This window comes from Ostrinia nubilalis, chromosome 26 (genome assembly GCF_963855985.1).
Source record: "Ostrinia nubilalis chromosome 26, ilOstNubi1.1, whole genome shotgun sequence".
NCBI classification, from domain to species: Eukaryota; Metazoa; Arthropoda; class Insecta; order Lepidoptera; family Crambidae; genus Ostrinia; species Ostrinia nubilalis.
In genome coordinates, this window is record NC_087113.1 from 2444661 (window position 1) to 2463780 (window position 19120).

The 19120-nt window shown below is 37.1% G+C and overlaps 2 protein-coding genes across 3 annotated transcripts in view; both read right to left on the reverse strand.

Moving 5' to 3' along the window:
- Positions 1–9557: 9557 nt before the first annotated feature.
- On the reverse strand, positions 9558–17313 carry LOC135084413 (probable inactive serine/threonine-protein kinase DDB_G0280131). Of its 2 annotated transcripts, none has more exons than XM_063979199.1 (5): positions 17225–17313; positions 13917–14011; positions 13321–13453; positions 12731–12926; positions 9558–12639 (listed from the first exon to the last, which is right to left on the reverse strand). In XM_063979199.1, the coding sequence occupies exons 3-5, from the start codon at positions 13425–13427 to the stop codon at positions 11980–11982; spliced, it is 963 nt and encodes a 320-aa protein (XP_063835269.1). In that variant the 5' UTR covers positions 13428–13453; positions 13917–14011; positions 17225–17313; the 3' UTR covers positions 9558–11979. The 2 variants fall into 2 exon arrangements, with proteins under 2 accessions (XP_063835269.1, XP_063835268.1); XM_063979198.1 differs by lacking the exon at positions 17225–17313 and adding an exon at positions 15450–15491.
- A 484-nt stretch (positions 17314–17797) lies between these two features.
- Positions 17798–19120, reverse strand: part of LOC135084361 (tyrosine-protein kinase receptor) — a 46735-nt gene continuing 45412 nt past the window's right edge. The window contains exons 28-29 of the mRNA XM_063979139.1: positions 18377–18483; positions 17798–17818 (exon numbers count right to left, since the gene is read on the reverse strand). Coding sequence (XP_063835209.1) covers positions 17798–17818; positions 18377–18483 — 128 coding nt within the window. The remainder of the gene's footprint in view (positions 17819–18376; positions 18484–19120) is intronic.

Consider the following 19120-nt stretch of genomic DNA (forward strand, 5'->3'; position numbering starts at 1 on the left):
GATACCTCGACATCTCCAAGTACAGCGACGCCTCACCGCGGAGCTTCCTGCGCCGCGACCCCTCCAAGACCTACGTGCGCCTGCTGCCGCCCGCGCGCCGCCAGCCCTCCCAGGAGACGGGTGAGCTACCATAAGCCTTCCAATTGCTACGGGACTATGAGCACCTTAGGCCTTCTATTCCCACCTCTCGTTCCCACCGCTGCAACTCCTGTGTAGCCAGGAACTACCTCCAAGTCTCTAGCGCTAGCGGCGAGTTACCTCCAAGTACAGCGACGCCTCGCCGAAGAACTTCCTGCGCCGCGACCCCTCCAAGACCTACGTGCGCCTGCTGCCGCCCGCGCGCCGCCAGCCCTCCCAGGAGACGGGTGAGCACCTTAGGCCTCTAAAGCCTGGTCCGCGAGCACGTAGAATCCCGTCCAATGACCCCAAGCTACCCATCCTTGTCGCTCGCGCGTAATTATATTGCTGTCGCGACTGTGTGACGGGCGCCCGCAGTGAGTGTGCGAGCGCGACAGCAACATAATAACGTGCGAGCTTGGGGCCATTGGAAGGGATTCTACGTGCTCACGGACCAGGCTTTACCTCCAAGGCTCTAGCGCTAGCGGCGAGCTACCTCCACTACTCTAGTGCTAGCAAAAAGCTACCTCCACTACTCTAGTGCAAGCAAGGAGCTACCTCCACTACTCTAGTACTAGCGGCGAGCTACCTCCACTACTCTAGTGCTAGCGGTGAGCTACCTCCACTACTCTAGTGCTAGCGGTGAGCTACCTCCACTACTCTAGTGCTAGCGGTGAGCTACCTCCACTACTCTAGTACTAGCGGCGAGCTACCTCCACTACTCTAGTGCTAGCGGTGAGCTACCTCCACTACTCTAGTGCTAGCGGTGAGCTACCTCCACTACTCTAGTACTAGCGGCGAGCTACCTCCACGTCTCTAGTACTAGCGGCGAGCTACCTCCACATCTCCAGTACAGCGACGCCTCGCCTCGGAGCTTCCTGCGCCGCGACCCCTCCAAGACCTACGTGCGCCTGCTGCCGCCCGCGCGCCGCCAGCCCTCCCAGGAGACGGGTGAGCACCTTAGGCCTTCTATTCCCACCTCTCGTATGTATCTCTATTCCCACCTCCTAGCAAGGAGCTACCTCCACTAGTGCTAGCAAGGAGCTACCTCCACTATAGTGCTAGCAGCGAGCTACCTCCAAGTCTCTAGCGCTAGCGGTGAGCTACCTCCACATCTCTAGCGGTGAGCTACCTCCACTACTCTAGTACTAGCGGCGAGCTACCTCCACATCTCTAGCGGTGAGCTACTTCGACATCTCTAGTGGCGAGCTACCTCCACTACTCTAGTGCTAGCGGCGAGCTACCTCCACTACTCTAGTACTAGCGGTGAGCTACCTCCACTACTCTAGTGCTAGCGGCGAGCTACCTCCACTACTCTAGTGCTAGCGGCGAGCTACCTCCACTACTCTAGTGCTAGCGGCGAGCTACCTCCACTACTCTAGTGCTAGCGGCGAGCTACCTCCATGTCTCTAGTACTAGCGGCGAGCTACCTCCACTACTCTAGTACTAGCGGCGAGCTACCTCCACTACTTTAGTACTAGCGGCGAGCTACCTCCATATCTCTAGCGGTGAGCAACTTCGACATCTCTACTCTAGTACTAGCGGCGAGCTACCTCCACATCTCTAGCGGTGAGCTACCTCCACATCTCTAGCGGTGAGCTACCTCCACATCTCTAGCGGTGAGCTACCTCCACATCTCCAGTACAGCGACGCCTCGCCAAAGAGCTTCCTGCGCCGCGACCCCTCCAATACCTACGTGCGCCTGCTGCCGCCCGCGCGCCGCCAGCCCTCCCAGGAGACGGGTGAGCTACCTTAGGTCTTCCAATCGCTACGGGACTATTCCCATCTCTCGTTCCCTCCGCTGCAACTCCTGTGTAGCCAGAAGCTACTCCACGTCTCTAGTGCTAGCGGCGAGCTACCTCCACTACTTTAGTACTAGCGGCGACCTGCCTCCACGTCTCCCGCGCTAGTGGTGAGCTACCTACAAGTCTCTAGCGCTAGCAGCGAGCTACCTCCACATCTCTAGCGGCGAGCTACCTCCACGTCTCTAGCGCTAGCGGCGAGCTACCTCCACATCTCCCGCGCTAGCGGCGAGCTACATCCACGTCTCCCGCGCTAGCGGCGAGCTACATTCACGTCTCCCGCGCTAGCGGCGAGCTACCTCCAAGTCTTCAGCGCTAGCGGCGAGCTACCTCCACGTCTCCCGCGCTAGTAGCGAGCTACCTCGAAATCTCTAGCGCTAGCGGCGAGCTACCTCCACTACTTTAGTACTAGCGGCGAGCTACCTCCACTACTTTAGTACTAGCGGCGAGCTACCTCCACGTCTCCAGCGCTAGCGGCGAGCTACCTCAAGCCTCCCGACCTCTAGCGGCGAGCTATCTTAGGCCTCCCGAGCGCTAGCAATAAGTGTTATGCGATCTGGAAGAGTGAAGACCTAAACACAAAGTCCCCCCCGCGACCTTTCTAGCTTTATGTATTTTTATTAATCCTCTCTAAAGCTGCTTTAATGGCCTTCTTAACGCTAGCTGAGTGATTCCCAGCCTAAGTGCACTAGCAATTAAATTCCTACCTAAAGTTAGGCGAGTCTCGTGCCTAAACTCTAGATCTTAAAGCTCTGACAATAAGACTCGCTATCAAATAATATACTGCCCATCACAATAGTGTCATCAACCAGAATTATTTTATTAATTCCCAATAATATTCATTCCAGAACAAAAGAAGCAAGAGCTAGAGAAGTGGAAACGCAGAGCCTCGTACGACCCGCGGAAGGCGGCTGCTATGGGCAAGACCAAGGCGCCTCCCAAGACAGCCAGGTACGTCCTTATTGCATGCGATTATCGTCATTGTAGCGGTAGATACAAGGTTCATTATTGATTCATATCTAGAGATTGATTGAGTCGAAAGAAGAAAGAAACTTTTTTTGTTGATGTGCCAGTGACTAGGTACAATTGCCAGCTCTTCAGACTTTTTTGTTGAGTTCCAGAAATAAACATGGTCTATTAATGATTTTTTAAAAAGGAGTCATTTTTTTATGTGCGAATGACTTTAAACGTGCCTACAGTCGCCAATATTTAAGACTGTACGTACACATCGTTTTGGCTAAACGCAAATCGCGAAACCCAAAAAAAAAACCGTACACTTTTGACCTAAAAAGAACGTTTTTTAATTTGATTGATATCCGGATTCTTCTCAGATTTATAGAATTCTGAGTTAATAAATAAGTTAAGTTAGAATGCCATAAACAGACTGATCAATTTTCAAACTGGCTCAATTTTCTATTGTCGTTGAATTGAATTTCACAAAAATCTTGTATTTACCGCATCACCGTCATCTATGTATAATTATCCATTCATACTTACTGTTTAAAATTTAATTTTCATTTCGTTTAATTATTAATTGAACCAAACCATATTAATATAATACCTTTACGTTCGTAATTTTTCAGTTGTAAATATTATGTTAACTTTTCTTTAGTTATTAACTTATTTAATCAAAACATTAAATACATTAGCTAAGTGAAATAATATTTAATATTTTAGAGCGTGACAGGTGTCAAATGCATGCAAATCTGGCTAAAGTGACAGGGCGGCCATCTTGTCCGGAAAGGTTAGTCAAATTGACTGCTGTGGCGTCCAGGACTGTCAGATTTGACAGCTCCAAATTCGGCACCATTTTGGTGTTAATTTTGACACTAACATTGCTTACCAAGCTTACCTAACACTAAAATTCCAGCTGTTATTAAAATCTAGGGTTTTCAGTTTAACTAGTGCTTGAAAACCTAAACTAAGTGCTTGTCACCTGCTTTTTCACGGTGTTAAAGGTTTTTTAATAAAATATTTGTGTTTTTATTGTATATTTAAATGCATAAAACACTTTCTTCCGCTTGATGTAAGTATTTTTCTATTTTCTGTTTCTTTTTTTTATATGTGTGTAATCTTTTTTATTGTAAATACACTCTACAGGGCTGGTTGGAATTAGGTTACACAAAAAACTGAATGTTGTCTCACTAAAGTTGTATTTGCAAATTACATAGACAATTTTATATACACGTAGACAACAAAAAACACCTTAATAGACCCCCTTTTTCTAAACAAAAATAGTTCCCCTTTCTCTAAATGCTACCAAATAGTAGCTTTTTTTTTAGTATATAGCAACATTATTATAACCTTTTTCCGCTGCCATTTTACTAACTTTTTGAATCTACCCACCTCGAATATCGATCACATTTTTGACTGTCAAATGATTTTACTATTTCTGGAGGAAATTGATATTGTAACTTTTTCATAATTTTTTATTATTCACCTTACCATACTTCTATACAACAATTCTCATGTGCATTACCAAAAATTGCAATGATGATGTTGTTACTATTTTGAATTTAGGCCTACATTTTAATGACTTTAAATAAATTTTCAAAATTCTAATAGATGTTATCGAGCTTGATTTCTTTTTTTTCTTTTCTTGTTGCGCAATGAAATGTGATCGATTTTCGACATTATTAGAGTCATGATAAATCAATATCAGCTTTATTTCCAGCAGCGTACTCCGATCTCAATCGTTCCACGGGCCCGTGCTCGTCTCCACCAGTATGCGATACCAGCCGCCTCCGACGCAAATCAACGAGACCTACGACGCTTCAAGCGACAACGACTTCTAACGCGAACGCTCAAAGTCGATAACGCGATGGCAAACATGTGATATGTGGATGTTATGTATGATATGTTGGATAACGAATTTGTAAGTAAGGTAGGTTATTGCAAGAACATAGGCGACGTAAGCCCAATCAAAATGGCGTCTGACAGATCGTTTTCGCGCCTTTTTTGAGTTTTGTTTGCGAGACGCGTATTTTTAATTTATCAAGTATTTTTTTTATTATTTTGACAGTTTTTTGTTTAAGGGTATGAATTTGGGGAGATGCAATTTTTTGTTTTTAGTTTTTTTTGTTTTATTTAATTTTCGCACAAAACATCTTCTGTCAATGAACAAGTCATGATTTTCTAAATTTAGATTTAAATTTATTTAATTCTATCTTTAATTGAAGTACATAAGTGAAGCAGTAAACTGTAAAATATGTTAGTTAAGAGTTTGTTGTAATTCAATGTGATTTAATAATAATTAACTATTTGATATCTTTATATTCGGCGAACGTATATCACTAAAAGTGTCGTGGAAGGTTAATTTTATCGTTATTCTAGGTACTGTCCTGTAGAGATGTAGAATATAATTTACTATCCTGTTATGTATTTCCTTTATCTAAATTGCTCATATCGTTCATACATCGATGTTTAGTAAATGTAATCTTTAGTTATAAGGTATTGAATATTATTTACTTTTTTTGTATTTTGTGCAATAATTTACATCACATCCATAAATAATGAAATACATAAATAATTTGTTAATTGAACAATAATTGCAGTTGGAAATTACTCGCTATTTTTTTGTATATTGAAGATCAATTTAAAATACTCGATTGATGTAACAAAAAATAATTCGCACTAGAACTGCCGTAAGAATAAAAGCTGAATTACTGTAGCCCTGCCATTCCCGCATAATAATATAAAATAGCGTAGGTATGTTTGAATTAAAATTCTGCAAAATGCCATAAAAATAGAAAAATCGGCTAAAGTACATAGTTTAAAAAATGCAACAAAAAATCTATAACTCTCGAATGTTATGCGAATTTTAGTTTTTTTTTTTTATTAATAAATTAATGTTATTATTTTATTTTATTAATGCAATCTATAAAACAAATAGTTGTAGTCTTTAGCCGAATATCCTATAAAGTGTACTAAGCATAAGTAACGGAACAAAAACAACTGTCAACTCATAAGCCTAGAGATCTCATATTGAAATTAAGTTGAAATTAAACTTTAATCATTCTTAAATCTTCTCAGCTAAAATTTAAAGTATTATAATTTACAGTATTTTCTCGCTTTCTACGTTAAACGTATAGTTTCATTTATTCCATCAACTTTACGGTAGATGACTGATCTATAAAATAAGTTGCGGTTATTTTAACCGCTAAAGTTGACTTGTGAAATAATACCGTTATTGACTGGTAGTTTTCGTTAGTACAATACGGATATTGTAGTTGGCAACCCTTAGGGCGGAGGAACAAAATGGCGGATGGCGGGAAATCCATATTTAATTGAAATGTCAAAGATAAGTATTAGATTAGAGACTAATTTTATTTACTACAGTCCATAAGTAAATTCAAAATATGTATAGTATTTAATTAAATATTTGAGGTTTTATTTAGACTTTATATAATATTATTATTATTAGATATATAAATACATATTTCATTATTTAATGTTATTCAGTATTGTTGCAATTATTTTAAAGTATAATAATATTATTATTGTATAAACAACTAAAGTTTACGCTTTTTCTGTATTAATTTATAAGCTTATGTAAATATAAAGTCAATAGCGTGTGCCAATTCGCCATTTTGTCTCCTTGACTTTATTCACAAGAATATGTTATAATATCAAATAGTACATTGCGTTTGATGCGTGAAATTGTTTTTCTGTAGTAAACGTGTCTGCTTTAGATTTTTTCCCCAAATTATATTATTTGTATAGTAAAGCACTGCAGTATGCCAGTTTGGAATAAGTACGATTTTTCTACAAAATGCAGTCTCGAATACAAGACCTTGAGAGACAAAAATAATAATCTATCTTGATTCAATTAAGTATATTTTTTACTCGCTACCAAGGAACTTCAAACATTGAAAGGATTTTTTTAATGCAACGAATTAATATGCTTGTGTTACTTATGTTTGTCGATAATAAAAACAAAATTATACAAATAATATAATTAGTGGGAGTATTTTGATAATAAGCATGGCTTTCAATGATGTGCGATTATTGTATCATACAACGCTCAGCGATTTCTTTAGATTTGTAATGCCCTGTCGATGTTTAGCATTTCATAAAAAAAACTATTATTTAACAGAAAATAAAATGAAGTATAAACTTATTATTGACATTTTATTTATGACAGTTTATTCCCTAACCTTTAATAATGTTCAAGGCATATGACAGTAAGATGCACCTACAGGTATACAAAAACTATCATTATTTTTAGTATAATATTTTTATAGCTAATAGACAACAAAAATAGGAAAACAAGGAATGAAACAAGTAATTTACATTTATTATTAATGATTTTATTTTTGAATATCAATTACACTTTTTCTTTTATTGTTATTTTATAAATTTTACATGCGACCTCGTACTTTATATTTTATTTACCATATACAAACGTGCTCCACTATTTATATAGCGCATTATCATACTAAACTGGCTCATTTACAAAAGGGGTCATGGGTTCACTGTTTGAAAACAAAAAAAATGCCTGTTACACGCCATTTTTTAAATTTCACGTTTCGTTGTTCAAATTATCCAACACTAATATTAAAAGACGAGGGTCGAAAGAGGAATAACATTTCAAGGTCACTCCCAACAATTCAAAAGGAACTTCGACGTATTTCCATGTCCGCAACTATACGTAAGTCACAACCACAATTCTCTTTTTTTTCGTTAAAAAAAAAGTTTTTTAAAATAAGCTTTGTATTCACGGAGGGACAAAATGTCCCGCGACACGTCATATTGAGATATTAAAACAAATATTATCTTTTCCATACTCATTTAGGTACGTTCTTAGAGGTATTTTTAGACGAGTCGCGGACAATTTTTTCCGAAGTGCATACGTGGCTTAACCTTTAACTATGGACGTCGGGTCTCAGAGGCCCACCCCCCTTTCCGATTTCTCGGTTTAAACACCTTCCCGCCACGTGTTGCTCTCGACCATCTCAGTAGCTTCAGTTTTAACTGTGTTTGGACCGAGGAGGCATAAAATCGCGTCTTCCGGCACTTATTACGTGATTAATAACCATCCAAAATTTTGTCCGGGCCTGGGAGACCCGATGACTATAATTTCCATACAAACATACTTGTATGGATGTGACTTGTCAACTATAATTTTTTATATTATATTATTATAATCTTAAGTAAATTGCTCTAGTTTAAGAATACTTAATGGCAGAAAGTATCTGAGTACATCAGCTATATTATTAGCCCAACTATCTAAAGAACATTTTAGGAGTAAGGTATTACTTGTAGACGATTATTCTTTTGAGTTTAGATGTCTTAGAATTCACCATTGCTGCAGATTCCGATTCTGAATGGTGTACATTTTGTCTATCAAAGCTCTCAAAGAAAGATAACACATGCTTGTAGAGATAATTTGTTTTTAGTGTTCTAGGCCACTGTGTATAATTTTAGTAACTTTAACCCTTGTCAAAATTTTTAATTTATGTCCTTCAGAAATTTTGTTCATGTTTTTATGTTACATGGTTATTAATTAGCAAGGAAAAAAATATTACTTTCATTTATTAATAATCGACTGTAATCAAGGACTTATATGTGATGGCAAGTCAATTAACACTGAAAAATGTCTAAGTTTTTTAAATTTGCAAAAAAATTATTAAATGATGGTTAAAATTTGATTACATTTACCACTAAATCCTTTATTAATAGTTATTAGATATACGAGGTGTGTTCAAAAAGTAAGGTGACTTTTCAAATTTCGCGAGCAACGTACTTTCGATTATCGATTTTTTTGTTTTGTTATGTTGGTACACTCTTCCCGAACATCTGTACCAAGTTTCAAGTGTATAGCATTTTTTGTTTGGTTGTGAGAGCCGTAAAGGTTAGAAGTGTTTTGCGTGCTCGGCGATTTTTTGCTATCGAAAAATATGGATCAAAGGATTTGCATCAAATTTTGTGTAAAAAAAAAAAAATTTAGTGCTCCGAAACACTTGAAATGTTGACAGTGGCATACGGTGAAACTGTTCTGAGTAAAAAAAATGTTTCAATCTCTTCCAAGATGGCCGGGAAGATGCCAATGACGAGCCTCGCTCTGGACGCCCAAGCACGTCAACAACTGATGAAAACGATCAAGCAGTGAAGAAAATTGTTTTGGAAAATCGTCGAATCACTATCAGAGAAGTTGCTGAGGATATCGGCATATCGCTTGGCTCGTGCCATGAATTTTTTTCTAACGTTTTGGAAAAACAATTCATGGCTTTTGCATCACGATAATGCCCTTGCTCACTCATCTTTGCTTGTGAGAGATTTTTTGGCTAAAAACAACACCACAATCATGCCTCAGCCACCATATTCACCGGATTTGGCCCCATGTGAATTTTTCTTGTTCCCAAAATTAAAGAGACCTATGAAAGGACGGAGATTTGCAACGATTGAGGAGATAAAGACTGCATCGCTGGAAGAGCTAAAGGCTATACCGAAAAGTGCTTATGAGAAGTGCTTTGAGAATTGGAAAAACCGTTTGCATAAGTGTATTGTATCTGAGAGGGATTACTTTGAAGGGGACAACATAAATATTGATAAATAAATAAATATTTTTTCTTAAAAATACAAAGTCACCTTACTTTTTGAACACACCTCGTATATCAACTCCTAAATAAATTGAAATTAATTCAGATATGAAAATAAGAAGAATTTTAGATAGGGGTCTGTGAGACCCGACGTCCATGGGAGTGTGATTATTTTTTCACGTCCATAGTTAAAGGTTAATAATAAATTTTCATCTAATTTAAAAAAATAATACTCTAAATTGAGCAAGTCATAGAAGTGACACTCAAACGTTATTCGTCAAATTAAAGTGCAATTATTTTGCATTGCGGTCACAGGCTTAATTTATAAAACAGATTCATTGAAACATTTCGTATTAACAAAAAATATAGGTCTTTCCAATTAACCACTGTCGTTTTATTCGTAAACTTAGATCCACGCACTGCACTTATTGCAACAATGTCCCACTGCAGTGCACAGTTCCTTCTAAATTAATACGACAAAACATATTAAATGACACGATCTCCGAACGAATACCGCGTAAGCTACAAACATATTAATATTATTATATACAGTATGTAAGGAATATGCTGGCAATAACTCAAATAGCAAACTTAGGGCAACACTAATCTGAGCCTCTTCAAGGGGATAATGAATAGAATGAATTGCCATTTACAGGACAGGTATTACCATTCTAGACTGCATCTCACTTAACATCAGATGTGATTGCGGTCAAATACCTGCCTTGTTCTGTTCAAAATGCTTTTCAAAAAATATGTGGTTAATGAATTTTAAAAAACTGTGCATTTTAAAGTCACTCAGAAAACAGAATGCTGTAAAAATAGTAAATACCTAATGTACATTTTACTTTTATTTTATATCTAGCTAACTTCACTATTCAAGCTATTGCTACCATGTCCGTTACACCTTGTATAGTATAAATAATTATATATATATACACGAATTAAAATTACGTCACAGACATTTCGTTATACGACACAAATAATACTCATTATTATCCGTCCCACAGACAGAATTTTGTTTATTTGACAGACCATCACAATATAATTAAAATTTAAACGAATATACCATGATACCCTGTCATTTCATGCCTCAATTATACAAAAGAATAATACTTTAAATGCGTTCCAAGTAGGCAGTAATCAACAAAACCATTTGGCACTACTCTGAATCAACATAAACATGTACAAATCATAGATTTGCTAGTATTTCTTAAAATCTATCTTATAGTGTAATTAAAGCATCCACTTATGTGATAAACACACATTTTAAATTCATATATATAATATAATAAAACTATATTCATAATTTCTAATGTATATTTTTCTTATGTGGCCGAACTCTAACAATGCCGGTGAAATGTAAATGAAAATTTATATATATAAACAAAATCAACATTCTCATACCATATATTTCAACGTACATAAAATTTTTACAACTAAAATAGGTACTGACACAACTCTTTCACTCTACGTACTACGTATACGTAAAAGATTACTTCATTATATTTTATATTTATTCGTGTATATGTTTTTTCTGGGGCGGATTTACACAAATTTCTACATTTTTATATTATTTACAAACATTTTAAGCGATACTACGTTTTTTATCTAGTTAATCTAGGATCGTAAGGAAAATACTCATAAATAATAGTCGAGAATCAAACCATTGTTATGAACAATTTTAATTGAACAAATATTACTTCAAAAAACGTTTTAAATTAAAATATTTTTTATTAAAAAAATCCATGGAATGTTCATATTTTTTGACTTTGCCAAACGATGGTAGATTCTCAACGTAAAAAATAATAAGAAAACCGGTAGATAAGTAGTGTCTTAATTCGTTTCATTTGTCCTTAATTTAAAGTTGAAGATATACTAATCAGCTGTTGCTTGATGTGCGTGATTAAATATATGTAACAGGTCCGAGACGTTATTTACGCCGTTATTATAAATTAGTCTTACTGGCGAAACAAAATGGAAACGCTACAAAGCCAATTGATTTCGTTCATATAAAAGTCCATCTCAATTATAGATATCTAAAGTAGAAAAAACTAACAGATTTTTTTTATCTACTTTGAGCTACATACAAAATTCTCGCAAAACATTGAGCAAATTGAGCAACAATAAACGACTATTTTTTACTATTAAGCGATATCAGGAAGCCATTTTTCTTTTCACCAAAAGAAATCTACGATTCACTTTTCATTTTCACGATAAATTTTTAACAAAAAGAACAACGTTTTGTACATGTTTCGACAAAAATACAAATTTCCAAATTAAACAATATATTTTTTAATAAATATGTTTTTAAAGTCCCGCACATAAAGTAACTATAATGCTTACATTCTAAAGATTCCTATTTAAAACGTATTTGGTAGTATTTACACCTATTAGTAGGTAACATTATTTCATTAGTTTAAAAATATAATAGTTTTTGTCACATGAAACGGCGGCACTCGCGTTTTCACGGTCGCATCGTATGGCACAACCTTTGGCTACAGAAGGGCTTTAATAGACGTTTAAAAGCTAATTTCTGAGTCCCCAAACTCCGCATTGCTACCCTGTTTTATTACTTTGACGCTGTCGTTTCCGACGACGACTTCTGTGTAGTTTTTATTGTTCTTTTGCTTGATGAGATTCTGCGCGTTGCTCCCAGAGCTTGAGGAAGCGTTGTCGCTGTCCGCGTATGGCAAATCAGTCATGGGTCCGTTCAGCAAACTGGCAGCGGAATTAGACTGTTTGAGTTTTGTCTTTTCTTCTTTTATCTCCTCTTTAGGCGTTTGTAAGTCGTCTATGACAGCTTTCTTGGGGTCTATTTGAATTGTTTTCGCCTCTGTTAGTTTGTTTGGGGTCACCACGTTGATATACGGGGGTAGAATGCTGGACATTGTGGTTAAATTGACGGACCCGCTGTTCTTTTTGAGGGCGTTCAAATTTTGTTCTAACTGCGCTGCGTCGAGGCAAAGAGGTTTTAGTTTTGGAGTGACTTTCGGAGGGTCGTTGTTGGCCCAGGCATTGATGCGAGGAGGGTCGGGAGACGCGATAGGCGCAGTCTTTCTCTCTGGCACTAAGGAGTTCTTGTGATTCGTTTTGTCTATGACGTTGGCCTCTATGGCCTTGGTCAGGACATTCTCTGGGGGTTTGGGCGATGTTGGTGTTATGCTGATTAGTTTTTCCACCTGTAAAAAATAGTACAAAATATTATAGTTAAAATGTAAGGAGAGGTTTTAAAAAAGTAGCATAGATTGTATATTAGTAAAAAAATCTTACAGCAGGTCCGTTTTCTGAGCTCTGTTTGGAGTTGGGACTCCGGTCTTGAGTTCGGTCTTGAGTCCGGTCTTGAGTCTTGGGCTCAACCTTTTCCTTCTTGGGCTCAGTGAAGGAGGTCTCCCAGATGGTCGGCTTACCGTCAACCTCCGATGGTGATTCCTCGTCTATTGAAGCGCCTTCTACGGAGCTTAGTAACCTGAGAAAATAAAGATGTGATGAAATATTGAGTAATATTAAATTGTATCTCACCTATTGCCTTTGTGTCGTAGTTAAGTCATTTCTATTATACGATACGTCCACATTCAGAAGAAAAATTGTTAATGAAGAACTTTTGGGATACTTTTTTTTCTTTGAAATTATTTTGGAAGATGATCATAGATGATGTACTTTGAATTACCACGTTCATTTGTTTTTACAAATACGCGGTAACATAATATTTTACTAGTGATCATAATTTTTGAGAAAGAATTTCGTTTTTTAACCCCTTGGCGTATACTAGTATTCGTAGTGATAATGAACAATGTATATTTTTTTTATAAATAAAAAAATATAATTTGTATAATTTATTATACATATTTTAAATACTATACCTGTCTGTCGAATTAGACGGCAGAAACTTTGTGGTGGTCCGCGTCTCGGCGGCGGAGGTAGCCGAAGCATCGGCCCGCCTTGCGCTCGCGCCGCTCCGGGACGCCATTGGAATGTTGCCATATTCTTGTGATGCTACGGAAATTTTAATTTTTCTTTGTAAAAAAGCATACATTGGATTCAAAAAATATTTGTCATAATAACAAAAAAAAAAGTAATAAATACTTTATTTATGCCAAAAAGGTGCCCCATTTAATCTGCCACCACTTTTTTTTATCCACAACGAGGATCCAAGCTCTTGGCCTGCATCTCACCTGACGGAAAGATAAAATCAGGCAGATGATGGAAGCGAGCTTAATCGTAAAGGTTCGCTTTACAGGCGAGCAATCATCGGAAGGGACAGTAGTAGTTGAAGGCTTTTTCCCATAGTTCCTTCCACTTAAAGCGAGTGACGGAGCTCCTGGGTTATTTTATGGGTGTTGTACCTTATACCTTCCGATGAGGTGAGCCCCACATAACCTGCTCCCTTATGTTAGGCATGAAATACAAAGATTTTTTCTCCATTAAAAGACGTTTAATGTTACAAAAGTTAGATTACCTTTCAGAAGAGGTGGATATGGTGAATCCTCCGTTTCTGGTGGTTCCGGCGCCGCCGTTGGCGATTTGCTATGAGGGACCAGCGGATCCGTTGAGCTACAACAACCCGCTCGGTTTATCAACAGTGGAATAAGAAATAGTCAAATTATGTCAGTACATTCTGGTTACAACCTCTGCGTCACTGTATTTGTTAAAAAATGAATTCAGTTTTGATCATGCTCAGTTCCAAAAAAATGGTGTATAATTTTATGGGCGTTATTTTAAGACAAATGGAAAAAATCCTGAAGATTTTTTCGTCGTAGTTGTATACCGGAAAAGATAGAGTTTGCTTTCAAAATGAGTTGGATTCTCTTTTTTTGTAAAAGGCCATTAATTTCTTTGTCATTTGCAATCATTTGGTTGTTAGACCAACTACTGTAGTACTTACAAAATTTAATAACACTCGCATCGACTAGACAAGATGAGGCATACTAGGTATTTATGGCAAATATCAATGAAGCCGGAGTGTAATATGTACTGACATAATTTTGTCATAACAATAAAAAAATAAACAGATAGAAGATCGAAATGGAATCGGAAAAATGATAAGATCGGGTGCATTTCATCATTATTTATCTTTCAAGGACTTTAATTCTTTATTTACTCAATAAAATATTCTTTCAGGAACGGAAGATTGCTAACGCATGCTATACTACTCTGTCCATATAGAGCAGTTTCTAATTTGGCTGTTATTAAATTATTTATTTAACATTTTTCATACAAATATAAAAATGTGAATTGCCAAATTACATATTTTTAAATTTTTTTACATATTTTTTTATAATTTTTATTTTCTTACGAATAATTTTCAATTTCCACATTTTTTTGATGAAAAATGTTAAATAATTTGGCGTTTTCGCCACCAACATGGTTACTATGACAACATCGAGTCGTGAAAGGGAGTGCCACATATATTAATAGTTAGATCAGATTATAGAGATAGGTGATTATTATTATAATAACGCAGAGGCTGGCAGGCATATTTTTTTCAATAAATTATGCTTAAGCACCTAACATTGAGTATACTCAAATGATGTCTAAATATACAGCAGATTTTGAAGCATTGGCATTTATTGGTTAAAATAATTGGTGACGCGAAAAAATCCCGTTTATTTGTCGAATTAAATAAAGCTAATATTTAAAATTACTGAAAATATGCGTGTCTTTATCATTTTTTAATATTTGACACTCATTGATATTATAATTCTTAAAGGGTTACTCATTTCATCGTTGGGTAAATAGTTAGCTAATATACATTTTTATTCTGTAAAATCTTTGAAAAATCGGTCGCTTAAAAAAATACAACAAGCTTTTAATCATCATTTGCCTGTTATGAAACTTTTCTCAAAGCGGTAGTAAAATCGTAAATTCAATAAAAAATATTCTAAAAGGTTTCCCGCTCAAAAAAGTTTTGACAACATTAAAAAAAAGGTTAAAAAAAGTTTTCTCGCTGTTCTATTCTCAAAATGTCTGCCAGCCCGTAAGCGGCCGTTACCTAGAGTTCGGCGGCGGGTTCTCCTGCGGCGACATCGGCACGAGGTAGTCGCAGGCCGGGCCGCGCTGCCAACATGCCACGCTCAGTACACACGCGGACGCGGGGAGATTTGAAATTGGAATTCCATGGCCTTTGTTCTATTTTTGAATAAACATTCAAATTGAGCCTCCGTGGTTGTTGTTGCCGCGAAAGCAAAAAAAATTTGAGCCATTAACATTTTAGCTAGCGACTGGCCAGTGGCCAGTGACATTATAATATTTTTATTTATTAGCTGTAATTTTTTTTTTTACTATCTTTCTGATTAATGTATGATACATTATTTTGTCTGCTCTTAGAAGTAGTCAAATATGAAAAAAAAAAATCTAAGTTAAAAAATAGTAAAGAAGTAAAGATTTTTGTTTTAATAAAAATAGGCTTACTTGGAATTCATTAATAAATAAATAATAAGACTATGGAATATTTTTTTTTAAATCCTTAATTATTTGACCACATAATATTCAATCTCCCCGAGTCATCCACTGTAAATCTACGCGTGCATATATCACTAGGCTTTATAAAAACATGACTTCTGCGTCAAAAAGCTTTATTTTTTTATAAAACCCAGTTCGAAGGGGCAAAGGTAAAATAAAAGAATAGATATAGGTACAGATCCTCGCTATAGCTACTAGGCAAGTATAGACACTCAATCCTGAAGATTTTCGACGTAGAGATTCTTTGAAATGTCGGATGACAAGCAAAAATGAATAAAACAAAACAATGGTAATGTTACAGATTGTTAACTCAGTTATTTTTTATGGTAACACTGGTCATGCATGACGTTTTATTTTTTAATGAGTTCGAGTTGGTGTGTTTTGGCCATTCCAATGAATCTCTGTCTAACTACGGGGAGTCTATGTCACTACATGGGTCCATTCGGGAGGGGGGTAGAGAAACAAAATAAAATTGTTATACATGCGCAATTCTCAAGCACGCGAAGTTTCTAACACCGATAAATAATAATTATGTAATTTAAAAAATGGATCCAGTTACTTGCTTCTAGTAGCCAGAGCGATAACATTTGGAAAAAAAGAGAAAAAGTCTCAAATTAGTTTTTTATATTTAATCGCATTTTTAAAGTGTAGGGTAACTACAATCAAATGGTAAGGAAATTCGGAAAAATTTAAATCAATAGCAATTTTCAGTTTTTGTTGTAAAAAAAACATTATTATTGACATGGGTGTTGTTCAAAGTTTTATTTATTTATCTTTGTTTAAGAAATATAGTTACAGCCTTATTTTAATACATGGGTCATAAAACTAAATTAATTACACATCGACTTCATATTAATTTAGATTTTAAAATTGTAAAGATTTATTGTCTTAAAAATTCACAACAGTTTTCAATGGCCGATAGACATTGATTACAAGCTCAAATCGTTACTTAAAAATATTAACAGACATCTTTTTCTTCTTCTTTGTTGTCGACTTCTTCTGTTTTTTTAAGCACCGGCAATTTTTTTTCTGTTTAGCCCGAAGCTTAACTAGCAGAAAAATTCTTATGGCAATAAGGGTGGATTCGAACAAACAAGAGTAAATTTAATCTCAGAATAAATCATCAGTTATTCGACATTTTGACATATTTCCCATACTGAAACTGTCAATGTGCCAGTTTACCAGGAGTTATTCTCGAATAAACGGACGCTGACTTTACCGCAATATAAAAACATTTCCTATCTTTTTCCCTATCTACCCTTTGAACAACACCCTGTATATCGTAGACGGAGGCGGGCTGTGTACCTGCGGTCCGTTGGCGTTGACCTGCACCTCTGCCGGGAGAGGCAGCAGCGACCGCACCACTGGTAACGAGGCGCTGACTATCTCGGGGTCCTGTGGAAGAATAGAGTGGAGCTTTTCAATAATATACGATGGAGACGGACGATCTTTAGACGGATTTAAATAAAACAACGCGGAAAAACTACTTTTTGCGATGTGAATTTATTAATATTGTAAAATAAAATTATGATTGAAAAATCTTATGGTTATTTACGTAAATTTTCTAACAGGTCAATGTATTCTTCCAAGGAAAGCAGTCCTCTTTTCAACAACTTCTAAGTATAATATGTCTAAAGCCTGGTCCGTGAGCACGTAGAATCCCGTCCAATGACCCCAAGCTACCCATCCTTATCGCTCGCGCGTAATTATATTTCTGTCGCGACTGTACGACGCGCGCCCGCAGTGAGTGTGCGAGCGCGACAGCAACATAATTACGTGCGAGCGACAAGGATGGGCAGCTTGGGGTCATTGGACGGGATTCTACGTGCTCACGGACCAGGCTTTAGTTACGTTGTTTAGAATAAAAAATGTGTCACATCATGGGCTTCCACTGATGCCCTACAATAACACAAATAATTATTAGTAAGTAACTTTGTTTGTTGGGTAAATAAATTAGTTTTTAGACTGCAACTGCTGCAACCTTCACGGTTCTCGCAATACATTTGGTCTTCTTCTCAGTCGCTCACCATCTAAAGCCCAATAAGCAATAAGGATGGGTAGCTTGGGGTCATTGGACAAAATTCTACGTGCTCACGGACCAGACTATACTACTAATTTTTGCAATATCTCAGTTCTGTACAGTATACCTTGTGGTACACGCACAGTCAGCTTCAAATAGTTAGTGACACCCAAAGTGGCCAATAAGTTGTTTATTTATAAAAGCGAAAGGTTGACTGACTGACTCACTCACTCACTCACTCATCACGAAATCTCAGAAACTACAAGTGCTAGGAGTCTCAAATTTTGCATGGGGGTTCCTTTTAGAACGTAGGTGCTCACTAAGATGGGATTTTGTAAAATTCAACTCCTAAGGGAGTAAAACGGGGTCGACGAGCACAAAGTCGCAGGCAGCCGCTAGTATTTTATAAGTCTTTATGATTTTATCAATGATCGTACCTGCGAGAACCTCTGCAGGCGGTCGAACATGCCGGCGAAGGAGGGCCGCTCGGAGGGCGTGGGGTTCCAGCACTCGCACATCAGCCGATAGATGTCTTGCGGGCAGCCTGTTGACACATGAAACAATATTGTCTTTAAACTATCTTAGAGTTAAGAGTCGCATATCAAACTAAATTGTAAATAACTTGAGAAAAATCTAAGGTGGGTATCAAATCGGACCTTGCGCTTGACAGGCGACTGCTCTTCCATCTGACTTCTTAACACTGGATGAACCCGCCGAAATTTTCAACTATAATACGCTGTTACAGCCAGTAACAGCGTATTTAAGTCTTGATAATTGGGTCCATCAGACACATTGGTAAGACAGCATTAATACGGTCGTTCTTGCTATCCACACAACTACGACTACAATCTATGAATATCTGAGTTATAGAACAAGCCAATTTTCGGCGTGCATTAAAAACCGGCTCGAAGGACCAGAGAATAAAAAATGCTCATTGAATAGAGTTTAACAATTGTCTAACTTTGAAACTTGACAGATTAAGGCTGGGTTGCACCATCTTACTTTGACTTTGACAAACGTCAAGAGCCTGTCAAACTCCATACAAAAACACCGGTAATCGTTTTAGTTACCGTTAAAGTTGGGTGGTGCAACTCAGCCTTAGGGTCTTTTTCACGATCTCCAAGTAAAGTGTCAAGTAGGCTACTCGTTGCTAAGGCTATATGTGAACGGGGGACTTTGCT